We start from the raw sequence: 17,280 nt of genomic DNA, 5'->3' as shown, positions 1-17,280 counted from the left end.
CACTAAATTTAATATTAAAAATATCAATTAATTTTATTGTGAAATTCAATGTTTTACCAAATGATAGAATTCATAAGACAACCATACACACAAATATTTTACAATTTATGTAAGGGTGCTTTTGCAATTGAGGTTGACCAGCTGTAATTTAAAAAATACAACACTAAAGTGTTTGGTAAACACTAGTTGTGGCAGCTTAGAGGGTAAAAGCTCATGTAGTCCCTGTATTTTAAAATTAGTGTCCATTTAGTCCATTTATTTTTAAAAATACATCGAAACATCTCTGTCGTTAAAGTATTGATACCCCTACCGTTACTTTTTATTTCATTTGGCTTACTTTTACAATATTATCCCTTTATAATAATTTTTTTTGGACATTAATAAAAAGAAAATAATTAAATTACTAATTTAATCCTAAAAAATAAAAAAAAAATTATATTAATTTTTTTGCAAGCACCATTTGCACACTTGGTAGTTTGCATACAATTTTTGACAATTAAAAATTAATATTTTTTTTTATTTTTTAGGGTTAAATTGATAATATAATTATTTTCTTTTTATTAATGTCCAAACAAAAAATTATTATAAAAGGATAATATTATAAAAGTAAGCAAAAAAAATAAAAAGTAATGGTAGGGGTATCAATACTTTAACGGCAGGGATGTTTCGAGGTATTTTTAAAAATAAAAGGACTAAATGGACACTAATCTTAAAATACATGGACTAAATGAGTTTTTACCCGTAGCTTAGAAGATATGTTAATATGATTTTTCACTTGTATAATGAAAAATTTATTATATTTTAATAATTTTATCAAAACTATTATTTAAAATTTACATTTACTATATATTACTAACTTTTGTTTCATAATTACAATTTTTATTTTTCCACAGCAGCTGTTCAGTCTCTATTTGGCAAAGGCCGCCTGGATTTTTTTATTGCATGAAAAAAAGGTAACTTAAAAGTTACAATATTTCAATCTCAAACACACTCTAAATCACTATGCCCACTCTAGTTAATTTGCAGCTTGGCACGTACTTTTCTCCTTTATTTGACAATTTTTTCTTTGTTTTCAAGTATTGTCCAAAAGGGCTTCAGCGGCATTGATTTATTGGCTTCTGTTAAGATTTTAGAAATTTAACATATCCAATCATATTTTGAAATCTTATCTTCAATTATCCGTACATTTGGCTGTGCGGCGTTTTTTAAATCTTAATTTTGTCACGTTCATATTTACAACTGTGCACGATTTAAAACTTTAAACTTAAGGGTAATTTCGCATCAGCCCTAGTTGTTTGGACATTTTGCACCGTGCACCCACATCTTTCAACCATGTGCACCATAGTTTGGTAATAATTAGCGTATCTTTCTTTATTATTGGGGTTTGTTTGTTTTGGTGGGATTATCGGAACTATTTTGTGATGTACTGATGATTGTCTCTGATTTTCTTTTTTCACATTGAAATCATGCTTTGTCTCTCATTTTATAGTTTACTGGTTTTACAATCTTGTTATGATAAGGAAATCCAAATATAATTTAAAAAATATAAAGATAAATATTTATTATAACAAATTTTTATTTCTTGATGTAAATTTTATAAGTTATAAGCAGTATTTTAGTACTCACATTTTTTAGTATTTCAAGCTAGGGGAGTATGGTCTTTTTAAGTTAATAATAGCCTAAATAGTTAGAATTAATTAATTTTTTAACAGAAATAGGGGTACGGTGCACATGGTCGAAAGATATGGGTGTACGATGTAAAATGTTGAAATAATTGGGGGCTGAACCTAAATTACCCTAAATTTAATAAAAAAAATTATTGTTCTGAAAAAGAAACCAAACGGATGGTTCCATTTTTAAAAGCAATCGGTTCATATGAAAAAAAAAATTCAAAAATCTAACAATACAAAGGAAATTATGATTTAAAACCCAAAAAAACCAAACAAATTCGGATTCGAAATATTATTTCTAAAAAAATCGATGATTCAGCTCGATTCGGAACTGAAACGAATTGTTGCTCACCCCTACTAATCATAACTATGTATTTTTTCTTAATACAAGGTTGGATTATAGCATAAAATTCCAAAATTAAGGAAATGGTGTTGTCATTGATGTGGTACTACCGTATCGATTGAAACTGAAATACAAAGACATCGAGCATTACTCTTTTTCAGTTTTTGAAGTAATTGACAGCAACACTTTCATTTTTACATGTGATTGATGCCAATCAATGAGGCCCTATCCTTCTCATTCTCTAACCATCAGCAATTTCTTTTTTTTTTTTCTTTTTTTTTTCAAAAGTGATATTATCTATAATACTTCTTTCTTATTTTTATTATTCACATATATATACACATACTTCTAAGTTTCTTTGGCAAGGGCAAGGAAGCGTTAATAGTGGCATCTCTTACTAATGATTTTGATCTTGTACTTCAAATGGGTTAATGGAGCAGAGCAAGTGCCACGTTACTTCATTTTTGGAGATTCATTGTTTGACAATGGCAATAATAATGCTCTTCCAGCAAAGGCTAAAGCGAACTACCCTCCATATGGAATTAATTTTCCTGAAGGCCCAACTGGAAGATTTTCAAGTGGTCTAAACATTGTAGATGCTATAGGTATATATAACATAATAGAGTCATAGCATCTTATTCTTTCTCTTTATTACATACAGATTCATGGAGCAAATCATTTTATTTAAAAACTTCTTGTTGCAGCTCAACTTCTAGACGGTTTCATTCCACCTTTTGCAAGTGCAAGAGGTGAAAACATTCTCCAAGGTTTAAATTATGCCTCCGGAGGAGCAGGAATTCGAGATGAAACTGCACGACAAGACCTAGCAATTCAAACGCTTAACACTCCACTATAGTTTACGACAGGAATCTGAACAATTTGATGATATATTTTCCCCATATCGCTGATTCGGAGAATACTAACAAGAAATAGAAAATCAACTGCAGAATATCTGAGCAAATGCGTATACACAGTTGGAATGGGCAACTACGATTACATTAAGAATTACTTCTTGCCTCAGATTTGTCCCACGAGTCACGTTTATGCACCAGAGCAATATGCAACTGTTCTTGTTCGACAATATTCTCAGCAATTAAAGCTCCTTTCCTCTTCTCCTTCCGTTCTGCAAATGTAAATAACAAGGTCTGCATTTCTTGTTTCTTCGAATTAACTTCTAATCTTTTTTGGTACTAGATTTTGTACCACTTGGGAGCAAGGAAGATAGCAGTATTCAGATTAGGTCTTATCGGCTGTACTCCAGGCAGTGTTGCCGTGTCTGGAACCAGTAATAGTTATGTATGAGTAGATTTCATAAACATGGCAGTCCAGGTTTTCAATAAAAAGCTCATACCACTTATAGGTGAACTCAACAACAATCTCCAGGATGCCAAGTTATATACGTGGACATTTTCAATATATCTTCCACTCCAACACCTGTTATAAAAGTTGAACTTTCACCATCAGAAAAGAACATCAGAATTATAAATGATCGGTGATTGATGTCCATTTCAGACGATTCGGTGATCAACACTCCTTGCTGTGAAGTAGGGAATTTAAGGATGAATAAACGGTGTTTCAACTTGCATTCCTTTCAGTACTTCATGTCCAAATAGAGATGAGTACATAATCTGGGATGCAAAGCCTCCAACTGAGGTTGCCAATATTGTCCTTGCTGGAAGCTGATACAGTGCTCAACTTCCTTAGGATACATACCCGACTGATATTCATCACCTTGCTCAGCTGTTGCACCACATAGCACAAATAAGAATAATTGGATTCTCAAAGGGGCCACCATTATCAATTCGGTACCATTTTGGAAATTGATCTAAAGATGGTACTTTTGTCATATGAAACTTCGGGGTATGAATAATCATAACTTCCATACGATTTGAATAAAATTTCAACAGAAATTACTTTTCAATCCCATCTACTGGCAATGGCATTAACTTTAACTTGTCAGGATGATCAAGCTTATTCCATTGTTTCTATCACGATAAATGGCCAAAATACACCCAAGTCACCAAATAGATCACCAGAATTGTACAAAGGACCATGTACAATTGAACATCATCATGAAGAATACAATAGTTTGCAAAATATGATATATGAAATATTGGATTTTTCAAAGGCAATGTCAGAGCAGATTCAGCAGTAGAGATAAGCTATACCAAGTCTAATAAATGAAGTCTGTCAGCATAGAAACAAATGAAAAAGAAAGGTCAGACAAGAATGAGTGGTCAGTTGAAAAAAATCTATGCCTGTTTCAAATCCTCAATTGAGGTCTCTGGAATGCTCTTGTGGCCATGTTAACCTTGATAACATCCCCAATTTTGTCCTCTGGCAATCCGTTTGTTTACTCTTCCGGGCTCTAAAGGCCACAAAGGTTAGTCCATTTTGTAACATGACATACACAGATGCAGAAACACAACCTGAAAATAGATCGATCTCAAAGAGGTGAATGAGAGTTGAGGACATTTTAAGGAAGGAAAAGTTAAAGCATGAATTACACTAACACTAGTTAACTTTTACCAGCCTAGGTAGGAGTATTCTGCAGAGAAGAGTGTTGTCTGCAAATTATTAAATGCACCCAAGCCATTGAACTAATCAATAAGCATTTTTTAAGTTCTCTTCCTGGAAGCTGGGCCACTTGCTTCCTTCGGAGTCAGTTTACCCAGAAATTTTTGTTTGCATGACAAATAACTGATAAAGAAGCCAGTTACCAGACTAAAAGGGTTTAATTAGAGTTTATTCTCATTATTTTGTGTTTGTGTGTGCGTGCTGGGTTCGATTCATATTATTTGGTCACACACTTACATACATGCCTTTTGAACTGACGAAAAGATCACACAATCACATGATCAGAGAAACAAACAATGACACAATCACATGACAAGATAAACAAACTTCGAAGAATGTCTGGATTCCAACCACATTGACGAGGGTAATTATAGAACATATAAAAACAGCTCCGAACACCCCAACTTCAGAGACCAGAGAGTTGCCAGTGATTAACAAACTCGGTTTGTCCTAAGTTTACTCCACCATTTTTGTTAAGAGGTCAGGATGACAACAAACAAGAACTAAGCATTTCATTGGTAGTACATTTAAAATATCTAAACAACTAATTATTCTTATCAACAGAAGCAATAAGCAAAAGAGCGTCAGCAATTTGCTTGATCTGTTTCTTCTTGGCCGGTGAGTGTGTTTAAGAATGGTTGCAGTTCAAACACTGAAGGTCTTACTAAGTTTGTACAGCATTAAAGAAAATGATATAATACAATCAGATGGTAAACATCCCAAGTTGAGCAATACTTGTGCATCTTCAAAATTAACCAAAAGATGGTAACAATTATGTTCTTTGATGGTTTTCTAAATGAATGAATTACTTTCAAAACGGAATATAATCCTACTCAAATAAGAATGATTATAAGGTACCTTTGGACAACCAAGATAGATTGCAATCTTCAAGCTTTTGGTACTAGCTTGGTCAGACAAATCCACGTCCTCCACAGCAGTACTATCTTGTCATCCCCACAGCCAACACAAAGAGCAGCATTCCTGAATACCCACACCCTTAACAATCTCATAAATTACTTAACAACAAAAAAAATTTGGATCACTACAAAGTTGTGTTAAGAAAGTAAAATTTACATCTTCATGTTACTCCAATCAGTGTTGGCCTTTGGCAAATGGCATATTGATTAGCATAAATGTTCACATGAAATTATCAATCTACAGTGGAAACTAAAAGATGCAAGGTGGAGGACCCCACTTCTTGCTCTAGAGTAAAAATTGCAATATAATGAAATTTCAAGCATTCTATTCATCAAGCACCAATCTGAGTTCTCAGAAAAGCAGTTTGAAATCTACAAGCATATCACCAGTTTAGCTAACATTGATTTTTAAGACACTTAATATCATATCAACAATAATAACGGAGAAGAATTGGATAATGCATGTGTTAGTATAGATAGACAGCTAGATGGTGACGGTTACATCATGTCCATATTAAAATTACATATGGCATGAGGGTTGTCTGAGATAATCCCAAAAATCTAGCACTTCCTTACAAAGTAAATTCGAGTGGATTAGAAGCTACTTCAGCGAAATGTGTTATTGCTTTTCGTACCGATCTTATTGGCTAGTCAATGTTTCACTTTCTGCTCTTTTATAGGTAACAGCAAGTGTTGATTGTCATAATCAATAAATTACTTTTTCTGTTAGATCATTGCACGGAGTTGAATGACCTATGTATTCATGGCGATTTACACTTTTTATTGACCTCTAGTTTCTTCTGCACTTCAATCATGTGCCACTCTCCTATAACCACATGAGACAATAACTTAGTATTCCAGAACATTCCTAACAAAACTAAAATTTGTTCCTAAAATTTTTTAACCTTTTATCTAATGACCATGTAAATAATAAAGTTACTCATTAGATAAAAATTTAGTCCTCCCCAATGTCTCAGAGAAATGAAGATTATTATGTGATGCCATCAGGTGAAATTGGTTTAGGTTGTGAGGTTCCATAAATAAACACCAATAAAACATGAAAAAAAAAATGTCAATAACTGGCCAGTGAGGAATGGGACCTGATAGATTCAACAATCAGGACCAACTTCGTCCTCAATCGACCCACATACAGTTTTGTATACAAAATGTTACAATTATATACACACAGAGAGAGAAAGAGAGGTATGTACCAAATCATAAACGGTAAAGATCAGTGAGCCAATAAATTCAATTGTATAATTAAGCAAGGCAATTTATACCTAGTTTCCAGACTCGCGAAACCAGAGCTAATGATGGGTTGCAAACAAAGAAAGAATGGTGTGCCAGATGCCATCAGACCATGGCTGGAAATCAGCATCAATATAGCTCCCTAGTTACAGCACTTAACATGGCTGCTTTTCTTGCTTTCCTTGAGATCTTAATCAATTGACGAACTGAACACTTAATCAAACCAAACATCACTTTTCTACATTTTAGCAACTGCAGATTGATCCTCATTAGTCCAAGCATCCTTTCCTACAATGCTGATTTCGGAGCATAAAATCTGGGCCTCTTTCAACTTCCCCTCTTGTTTGAGGCCATTTGTTAGCTCATTGTAAATACAGAAACTGGGAATGAAACCATTTTCAAACATTTCACGGTACCAAATGTATGCTCCACCAAAATCCTTAAGGTTGCAGTATCCCTTTACCAGTATGTTGTAGGTATCCGCTTTAGGAATCAATCCTTTGACCTTCATGTCATTGACAAGCTCTTTTACCTTGGACAACTTGCCTTCTCTTAAGTGCCCAAAAATCAAGCTATTGTAGGTCATCTTGTCAGGACGAATTCCCTGGTCCACCATCTCACTATGCAATACAAGTGCCTTCTGGACATCTCCATGCTCTGCATAACAGTGAATGAGTGCATTATACACCAGTAGATCAGGAACCAAATTGATCTGTAACATTTCATTGAATAATTTCTCTACAGCCACTATTCCTTCCCTGATACATCCACTAAGTAGAGGATGATAAGTCCTCAAACTAGGTTTGATGCCCAACTTCTTCATATTTTCATACAGCTCGAGACATTTTTGGGAGCTTCCTAGACTGGAATATCCAGAGATCAGTGAGTTATATGTAATCACATCAGGATTAAGACCACTACTTGTTATTTGGGGGAGCATGTCTTCAGCTTCCATTACCCTTCCCTTTTTGCAAAGCCCATTAATGAGGGCATTAAAAGTTACAAGTGTTGGACCCATTTCCCTTTTCACCATCTCATCAAAAAACTTGAAAGCATCTTTAATCCTCCCCATTGTGCAGCTACCATCAATGAGCATATTATATATTTGAGCGTTAGGAAGAACACCTCTATTTTCCATATCCTTGAGGACTATTTCAGCTTCAAGAAGCTTACAGTCTTTGCATAACCAGTTTATGAGAGAACCATAGCTTACAACATTAGGCTTCGTCCCACTATTTTCCATTTCTTCAAGAATCTGAAAGCACTTATCAAAATGGCCCATTCTTCCATACCCATCAATTAGGGTGTTATTTGTCTTAACATTTGGAGAAATGCCCTTCTCCAACATTCTCTTTACCCATTCCTCCGCCTTATCCATCTCTCCCAATTCACAAAACTTGTCAATCAAAGTATTGAAAGTAATGCAATTTGGAGCCAACCCATGATTTTCCATTTGTTGAATAGCCAACATAGCTCTGTTCAAGTCACCTGTTCGACAATATCCACTCACAATTGTGTTAAACATAACTTCGTCAGGAACAAGCCCATTTTCTATTTCTTTCCCAACAATCTCCTCCGCAATTTCCACCTTCCCTTCTTTGCATAATGCATTCAACAAAATGCTACAAGTATAACTATTAATCCTAAATCCTCTCCCACTCAATTCTTCGTACAAAGCCATCACACCCTCCCCATCCCCACACTTGGAATACCCATCAAAAAGCATGCTATAAGTAAACCCATCAGGGTCAAACCCATGAACTTCCATTTCCTTACATACGCTCTTTGCCTCCTCCATCCTCTTCGCCTTACAAAGCCCACCGAGTAATGAATTAAACATAACCAAACTCACCTCCACCTTGTCCCTCTTCATCCTTTCTCTCAAAGTACTAACCTTTTCAAACTCCCCAACTTTACAATACCCATCAACCAACGTATTATAAGTAACCCTCGTCGGCACCAACTTCTGCTGACACATTTCATCAAACAGCTTCTCTGCATCCCTAATTTTCTTCTCTTTGCAAAACCCACTAATCAAATTGTTATAAACAAACACATTAGGCCTAGTCCTACTCTTCTCCATCCCATCAAAAATCTCACAAGCCCTCTTCAAATCACCAATCTTCACCGCGGCTTGAACCGCTTTACCATACGTAAACTTATCAGGCCTAAACCCCATGCAAACAATCTCATCAAACAAATCAAGAGCCCTATCATACTGATTACAGCTCACCAAACATTCAAGCAAGACATTAATGGAATCCAAAGAGAGACGCGTACCGTCGGCTTTGGTCGAAGCGTAAAGCTGCAGGGCATCGCTGGGAAGCTTTGCGGATGATAGAATCGACAGGAGGATGTTGGCGAAGGTGGGTTTGTAGTAAGGCGAGGAGACGGAGAAAAGAGAGAAGAGCTCGTGGGGCGAAGTGAAAGGTGAAGCGTTTGATAAGACGATGGATTTGATGAGTCTCTGAGCGGCTTCTGGGCGGTTCTTCTGGAAGAGGATTCGGATTTTCCGTACTTGCTCATTGCGCTCTTGGTCTCCGTGGCTGTTGTGGTTGCTGTTTGATGATTGTGTGCAGAGGGAACGAGAAAGAGAAAGAGAGGGAGGGAAAATGGGCCGGAATTTGAGAGGATGACGCAGTTGCCTTGCCATCGGCTTCTCGCTAGCGTTGCTCGTTTCAGTTTTGCCTAAAACCCTTTGCTTTCGACTAACAAATGAGAGAAACTTAAACCTCTCAGTCTTACATTTAAGAATATTATAATATTAGAAAAACGCTCATGGACAAAACATTCAAGTAAGTGCGTGCTTCGTTCTCTTAAAGTACATTAAACTCATTTTACGTCCGAATATTTGAACTATACTATTACAAAGCGTTTAGTAGACTTTTTATTGTAAATATTAGCAGTAGGTTCAAATGTAATTTGGAAAAATAATATTAGTAGTTGATTGTGATGGGATTAAAGGAAAACTATAATACTACATCTATAATTATTTCAATTTTTTTTTTACAAAATTACAAATATCATGTAAGGTTAGATTATATTCTGTGATGATAAAACCAAAAATGTAAATAAAATAATTAAAATAAAGTGAAAAAGGACATGAGTCTCTTTACAAGTGTATGCTAAATGTGCCTATACGCATCATATGCCAAATAATTCGGTTCCTTTGATTTACCCCTTTTTTAAATAAGTTTAGCTTATATTTTTTAGTGTGTTTATTAGTTACACAATAAAATGCTCACTACATCTCAATTACCGGTCATCCACAGTCTATTTTCAATATTGGGAGAGAAAAAAAATGTGCGAAATTTTATTTTTAAGTATTTAAATGGGCAACAAATAATATGTTGGAATTTCATCTTTTAATCTACCTAATTGTATCTGTCCCCATTGTAAGAAAATAATATTATACCATCTACTAATAATTCTATTTAAAAACTCATTACTTCGTCACTCAATAAAAGTATTGAACCATCCCACCACCTGAGGGCTAGGCATTGGACGGTCTTATTCAAGTTTCACACAAAAGGGTGTTGGTGAAGTACAACTTGATTTGTTGGGCTTGGACTCTCTGGAAAGGTTGTTCCACTTTCCAAGATAGATTCAGGACAAGAGGGCATATTGCCTAAAGCAACTGCGACCAATTCTCAAACACACTCATAAGCCAAGAAGAAAACAACATCAAGCAAATTGCTGACTATCTTTTGCTTATGGCTTCTGTTGATAAGAATAATTAATTGTTTAGATATTTTGAATGTACTACTGATGAATTGCCGAGTTCTTGTTTGCTGTCATCTTGACCTCTCAACGAAAATGGTGATGGAATAAACTTAGTTTGTTAATCGCTAGCAACTCTCTGGTCTCTGAAGTTGGGATTTTGTGAGCTGATTTTATGTGTTCTATAGTTGCCCTTGTCAAGGAAGAAATCAAGACTCACGCCATTGATTTTTTCTCTAGACTTTTCACTCGTGATGATGAAGAGGTCTGAATTTACTCCATTGCAAATGCCTTTCCAAAGATCGATGAAGACAGAATAGCTGATCTTTGTAGAGCTATCCAGAGTGAGGAAATAAAAGCTACTATTTTCGGAATGAAACCTTTAAAGGCTCTAGGAATTGATGTGCTCCATGCTCTCTTCTATCAGGCACAATGGAAAGTGGTTGGTGTTTCAGTTTGTGACCTTGTGAGTAATATTGTTAAAGGGAATCCCCTTCCTTCAGAACTGAACAAGACTTATTGTCCTTATCCCGTAAGCCTTTGTCCAGTTCTGTACAAAACAATCACAAAAATTTTGGCAAACCGGCTAAAGGAGATTTTACCTGACTTAATTGGTCCAACTTAGACTAGTTTCATCCTCGGAAGACATATCACGGAAAATATTGTCATGGCGCAAGAAATCATCTACACAATGAAAACTAAAAGGGGTAAAACTAGGCAAATGACTATCAAAGTCGACCTTGAGAAGGCTTATGACAGGCTTTGGTGGGATTTTATCCATGATATTCGTAAAGATGTTGGGCTGCCTCAGGAGTTTATTTGAATTACAATGGAATGCATCACCACGGCTAGAATGCAAATTTTATGGGAAGGGGAGCTCACTGATGAATTCACTTCTTCTAGAGGCATTCGACAGGGAGACCCTCTTTGTATTGAACGCCTTAGTCATGGAATTAATTAGGCAGTGGCTGACGGAAGATGGTGACCCATACGCCTTTCGTGTAATGGTGTTCCTCTAACACTTTTTTTTTTTTTTTTTTGGCAGATGATTTGCTCCTTCTTGCTAAGGCTTCTTGTAATCAAGCCCAAGTTATAAATAATGTGCTTGACAGTTTCTGTAGCAGTTCATGGGAGATAGCTAGCAAACAGGAGACTGTGTTTTTTTTTCTCCAAGAATGTTAGAAAGGCTATGGCAAGGAAAATAAGCGAGTCATTAGGTTTGAAAATCTTGGCAAATATCTCGGAATGTCGCTGCTTCACAACAAAGTTACCAAAGCTACTTATCAAGAGATTGTGGACAATGTTGATAAAAAGCTGTAAGGGTGGAGCTCAATGCACCTTTCTTTATCTTGAAGAATTACTCTGGCTCAATCAATTATTCAAGCGATTCCTATTTTTGCAATGCAAACAACAAAGATTCCAAAGGGAGTGTTAGACAAAATTGATCGGATCTCTCGGAGATTCATCTGGGGAGGAAATAATGAAGGCCGTAAACTTAATCTGGTTAATTAGAAATAGTTTGTACACCAAAATCTGGAAGTGGTCTTGGCTTGAAGAATCTTTCTGACATGAACAATGCTCTGCCTATGAAAATTGGAAAGAATATGTTGGCTTCTCTTCACAGTTTATGAATTCAGGTTCTGAGATCTAAATATGGGCTTTTCTCAGACTCTATTCCTATAACTATTGATAACAAGTATAATTCTTATCTTTGGAGAAGCATAAGCAGAATCTGGGATTATATGTTACAGGGCATGAGATGGTCGATTGGAGATGGGAATAAAATTAACTTCTGGCATCAGTGTTGGGTTTCAGAAGAAATAATTATTGCAGATCATATTACAAACCCAATCCCAGATGAGTTAATAAATAAATGAGTTGCTGATTTTGTGGACGCTGAGGGGCAGTGGAACTTGGACATGATTAGTGCTTTTCTCCCCAGTCAAATTCTTCTCCAAATTACAGCGATCAAGCCCCCTTCTGACGGCAAATGCGACAACCTCCTTTATTGGGCTCACTCCAAAACGGGCAAGTTCACATCTAAATCAGCTTACTTTTTCTGAATAATTCCAAGTGTAACAAAGATGTTCATTTTTGGAAATTAATTTGGCAATGGAAAGGTCCCCAACTAGTTAGAATTTTTTTATGGTTGGTGATGCTTGCTAAATTAAAACTAGAGAGGAGCTTTTTAAGAGGCATATTCTGGACAAAATGAATTGTGAAAGATGTGGCCATAAGAGAGAAGACGTGATGCATGCACTTAGGGACTGTTTTTTTTGCAAGGAGAATATGGAATTGTTTGATTCCAGTAAGCTTCAGACATTATTTTTTCTCCTTTAATCTTTGTGATTGGCTCTCTTTCAATTTGGGAAAGAGTGGTATCAATGAAGTTGTGGATGAGTGGGCCTGTTTATTTGGTGTGGCTAGCTGGAAAATTTGGTTTTGGTGCAATCAGTTTCTTTTCTCCCAGAATTCCCCTTGCTACACTCAGATTGTTACTGAAATAAAATCTTGGGTACAGGACATTCAAAATGTACGATCAACTCTAAGTTTAGGTCAGAGCAATGGGATCATCAAAGATATTGGCTGGCAGGCTCCCTCTGAATCGTTTTTCAAATTAAATACTGATGGATCACGGTTAAAGAATGGTTTAGCTAGCGCTGGTAGCTTGGTTAAGGATTGCTCTGGCAAGTGGCAGTTTGGCTTTGGCATGAAAATTGGTTTTGGATCGATGAATACTGCAGAGCTTTGGGGTCTCTTTCAAGGCCTTAATATTGCTTGGGACCGTGGCATTCGTTATTTGATTGAAGAGGTGGATAGCCAATGTGTTTCCCAACTTATTTCCTTCATTATTTTGATGCCTAATGCACACTTTTCTCACATAATTGCCATCAAGGAAGTGATGAACAGACAACGGTTTATTACCATAAAAAAATATATATCGTGAACCCAATTTTGCTGCAGATTGCATGGCAAAACTTGCCGGTTCCCTACCTCTTGGTCTTCATGTCTTTGAACCCCCCTGAGGGGCTGGGTTATTGCTTATGTAATGATACGTATGGGAGCTCTGTTTCCCATTCTGTTCTAACCTAATTTTTACTAGGCTCCAAAATATCAAAAAAAAAAGGTTGCCCTTGTCAGTGCGATTGGAACCCGGAGGATCACATTCTTAGGAAGTTTGTTTATCTTATCATGTGACTCTGATTGTTTGTTTCTCTTATCATATGATTGTGTGATCTTGTCATCAGTTGAGATAGCATTTATATTTGTGTTTAATTGCGTGACCAAATAATATGAATCAAACCCAGCACACGCACACACACACACACAAAATAGTGAGACTAAACTCTAATTAACCCTTTTAGTCTGATAGGTAGCTTCTTTTTTCAGTTATTTGTCATGTAAAAAAAAATTGCTGGGTGAACTGACTCCTAAGGAAGCAAGTGCCCCCAGCTTACAGGGAGAGAATTAAAAAATGGTTATTGATAAGTTCAATAGCTGGGGTGCATTTAATAATTTGCAGGCAACACTCTTCTTTGCAGAATACTCCTACCTAGGATGGTAAAGGTTAATTAGTGTTAGTTGAATACATGCTTTCACTTTTTCCTCCTTAAAATGTCCTCAAGTCTCATTCACCTCTTTGGGATCGATCTATTTTCAGATTGTGTTTCTGAATCCTGTGGACGTCATGTTACAGAACAAGACTAATCTTGATGGCCTTTAGAGGCCGGTAGAGTAAACAAAAGTATTGTCAGAGGAGAATTTGACGATGATATCAAAGTTAACATGGCCAGAAGAGCATTCCAGAGACCTTGATTGAGGTTTCGCAGCAGCTATAGACTTTTTTCATCTGTACACTCACTCTTGTCTGACCTCACTTTTTCGTTTGTTTTATACCGACAGACTTCGTTTATTAGACTTGGGTATTGCTTATCTCTGCTGCTATATCTGCCCTGACATTGCCTTTGAAAAATCCAATATTTCATATATCCCATTGTGCAAACTATTGTATTCTTCATGATGGTGTTCAGTTGTACATTATTCTTTGTACCATTATGATGATCTATTTGTTGACTTGGGTGTATTTTGGCAATTTATCGTGATACAGTCAATGGATTAACCTTAGTCATCTTGACAAGTAAGTTAAACTTAACTCCATTGCCTGCTGATGGGAATGAAAAATAATTTCTACTGATGTTTCATTCAAATCATTAGGAGGTTATACTTATCCAGTACTCCATTGAAGTTTCACTACAACAAAAGTATCATCTTTGCATCAATTTGAAAAATGGTACCGAATTGATAATGATGGTCCCTTTGAGAATCCAACTATTCTTACTTGTGATATACAGGACTAGAGTTGAGCAAGGCGACGAATATCAATCGGGTAAGTATCAGAAGGAAGTTGAGCACTGTATGATCTTCCAGCAAGAACAGCATTGGCAACTTCAGTCGGATGCGTTGTATCCCAGAATACGTGCTCACCTCTATTTGGACATGAAGTGCCGAAAGGAGTGCAGGTTGAAACACCTTCATTCATCGTTAAATTCCCTACTTCACAGCAAGGAGTGTTAATCGCCGAATTTCCTGAAATGGACATCAGTCAGCGATCAATTATAATTTTTATGTTCTTTTCTGGTGAGGAAAGCTTAACTTTTATACCAGGTGTTGGAGTAGAAGATATATTGAAAATGTCCACATAGATAAACTTGGCATCCTGGAGATTGTTGTTGAGTTCATCTACAAGTGGTATGAGCTTCTTATTGAAAATCTGGACTGCCATGTTTATGGAATCTACACACATTGAACTATTACTGGTTCCATATATGGCAACACTGCCTGGAGTACAGCCGACGAGACCTAATCCGAATACTGCTATCTTCCTTGCTCCCAATTTGTACAAAATCTAGTACCAAAGAAGATTAGGAGTTAATTCGAAGAAACAGAGAAATGCTTTTTATTTACATTTGCAGAACGGGAGGAGAAGAGGAAAGGACCTTTAATTGCCGAGAATATTGTCGAACAAGAACGGTTGCATATTGCTCTGGTGTATAAACGTGACTCGTAGTATAAAACTGAGGCAACAAATAATTGTTAATGTAGTCGTTGTTGCCCATTCCAACTGTGTATATGCATTTGCTCAGATATTTTGCAGTTGATTTTCTGTCTCTTTTTAGTACTCTCCTAATCCGCGATACTGTTCTTTGGTGATTTAGTAACTGGTGGTTCATACTCCACACGAATCCCTGTGAGAAATATCAGGAAAATATATGATTAAATTGTTCAGATTCCTGGTGTGAGCTATTTTGGAGTGTTAGTGTTTGAATTACTAGGTTGTTTCGTGCAGTTTCATTTAGAATTCCCCCTCCTCCGGAGGCATAATTTACACCTTTGAGAATGTCGTCACCTCTTGCACTTGCATAAGATGGAATGAAACCGCCAAACCCTAGAAGTTGAGCTGCAACCAGAAGTTTTTGATTAAAAAGGGTAAAAGCTCGTTTAGTCCCTATATTTTGAAGTTAGTGCCCGTTTAGTCCCTATATTTTTTAAAATACCTCAAATCATCCCTACCATTAAATTATTGATTTTTGCCATTATCTTTTGTTCCTTTTAACTTATTTTTATAATATTGCCCTATTATAATAATTTTTTAGACATTATTAAAAAGAAAAAAATAACTCTATTATAATAATTTTTTAGACATTATTAAAAAGAAAAAAATAAATTACCAGTTTAACACCAAAAAATAAAATAAAATAAAATAATATATATTAATTTTTGTGGAACACACTCTTGAGTTAAAATATTAAATTTTCTCAAAAAAATGATAATGTAATTTTTTACGATATTAATTTTTTAGACATACGTGAGCTTCTACAAAAATTAATATATACCTTTTTTGTTTTTATTTTATTTTTGAGTTTAATTCGATAATTTAATTTTTTATTAATATCCAAAAAAGAAACATTATTGTAAAAATGTAATATTGTAAAAGCAAGTTAAAAATAATAAAAAATAATGGCATAAGTGTCAATATTTAGTAGCAGGAATGTTTTGAGGTGTTTTTAAAAATACAGGGACTAAATAGACACTAACCTCATAATATAGGGACTAAACAAGCTTTTACCCGATTAAAAATAATTTGCTTCATGAAACTGTATGTGCTAAAGAGAAAGAGGTAGATGATATACACCCTATATATTATATGTACCTATAACATCTGCCATGTTTAGACCATTCGAAAATCTTCCAGTTGGACCTCCAGGAAAATCAATTCCATATGGAGGGTAATTTGCTTTAGCCTTTGTTGGAAGAGCATTATTATTGCCACTATCAAATAATGAATCTCCAAAAATGAAGTAACATGGCACTTGCTCTGCTCCATTAACCCATCTGAAGTGAAAGTTCAAAATCATTACCATCAGATGCCACTGTTTACGCCCTCTTGTCATTAGGGAAAAAAAAGGTGGAAGTACGTTGTTTTTCTTTTTTCAATAGTAAAAATAAGAAAGAAGTATTACAGAGAATATTGCTTTTGAAGATAAAACTTTGCAGATGGTTGAGAATAACCATCAATGGCACCTTACGTTTTGTATGATAACAAGTGGGAATTGGGTACTATTTTATAATAATCAAGTAATAGATAATAAGAAGGATAGGGCATTTATTGGCATTAAATTGATGCCTTCAATCTCATGCAAAAATGAAAGGGTGTTGCTATCAATCACATCAAACATCATAGTGTTCGTTTCACAAACTCTCCATTGATATGGTTGTATCACTTCTAATTTTTTTCTTTTTTAAT

The 17,280-nt window shown here is 35.5% G+C and overlaps 2 protein-coding genes and 1 pseudogene across 5 annotated transcripts; 1 reads left to right on the top strand and 2 right to left on the bottom strand.

Annotated features, from left to right (window-relative positions):
* Nucleotides 1-1,744: 1,744 nt before the first annotated feature.
* Nucleotides 1,745-3,852, top strand: LOC18045326 (annotated as a pseudogene).
* Nucleotides 3,853-4,112: 260 nt separating this feature from the next.
* Nucleotides 4,113-9,523, bottom strand: LOC18045325 (pentatricopeptide repeat-containing protein At5g12100, mitochondrial). 4 transcript variants are annotated; one of them, XM_024185952.1, is made up of 3 exons: nt 6,788-9,523; nt 5,449-5,606; nt 4,113-4,442 (listed from the first exon to the last, which is right to left on the bottom strand). In XM_024185952.1, the coding sequence occupies exon 1, from the start codon at nt 9,406-9,408 to the stop codon at nt 6,994-6,996; it is 2,415 nt and encodes an 804-aa protein (XP_024041720.1). In that variant the 5' UTR covers nt 9,409-9,523; the 3' UTR covers nt 4,113-4,442; nt 5,449-5,606; nt 6,788-6,993. The 4 variants fall into 4 exon arrangements, with proteins under 4 accessions (XP_024041720.1, XP_024041721.1, XP_006436362.1 ...); XM_024185953.1 differs by having other exon boundaries at nt 5,449-5,586; XM_006436299.2 differs by having other exon boundaries at nt 5,449-5,571.
* Nucleotides 9,524-14,829: 5,306 nt separating this feature from the next.
* On the bottom strand, nt 14,830-16,927 carry LOC18045324 (GDSL esterase/lipase At1g29670). Its single transcript, XM_006436298.2, has 5 exons — nt 16,687-16,927; nt 15,806-15,933; nt 15,473-15,721; nt 15,138-15,381; nt 14,830-15,062 (listed from the first exon to the last, which is right to left on the bottom strand). The coding sequence occupies exons 1-5, from the start codon at nt 16,925-16,927 to the stop codon at nt 14,830-14,832; spliced, it is 1,095 nt and encodes a 364-aa protein (XP_006436361.1).
* Nucleotides 16,928-17,280: the final 353 nt, after the last annotated feature.

The sequence above is a fragment of the Citrus clementina genome, unplaced genomic scaffold (genome assembly GCF_000493195.1).
Source record: "Citrus clementina cultivar Clemenules unplaced genomic scaffold, Citrus_clementina_v1.0 scaffold_4, whole genome shotgun sequence".
NCBI lineage: Eukaryota > Viridiplantae > Streptophyta > Magnoliopsida > Sapindales > Rutaceae > Citrus > Citrus x clementina.
This window is presented reverse-complemented; position numbering and strand designations above follow the sequence as displayed.

What these genes read in the sequence shown, in the direction of transcription:
- LOC18045325 (XM_024185951.1), bottom strand. Translation starts at nt 9,408, where the DNA reads ATGGCAAGGCAACTGCGTCATCCTCTCAAATTCCGGCCCATTTTCCCT.
- LOC18045324 (XM_006436298.2), bottom strand. Translation starts at nt 16,927, where the DNA reads ATGACAAGAGGGCGTAAACAGTGGCATCTGATGGTAATGATTTTGAAC. An exon ending in AATATTCTCGGCAATTAAAG is followed by an intron (nt 15,382 to 15,472) that starts GTCCTTTCCTCT and finishes CTTTGGTACTAG; the next exon opens with ATTTTGTACAAATTGGGAGC. An exon ending in ATCTTCTACTCCAACACCTG is followed by an intron (nt 15,063 to 15,137) that starts GTATAAAAGTTA and finishes TGTCCATTTCAG; the next exon opens with GAAATTCGGCGATTAACACT.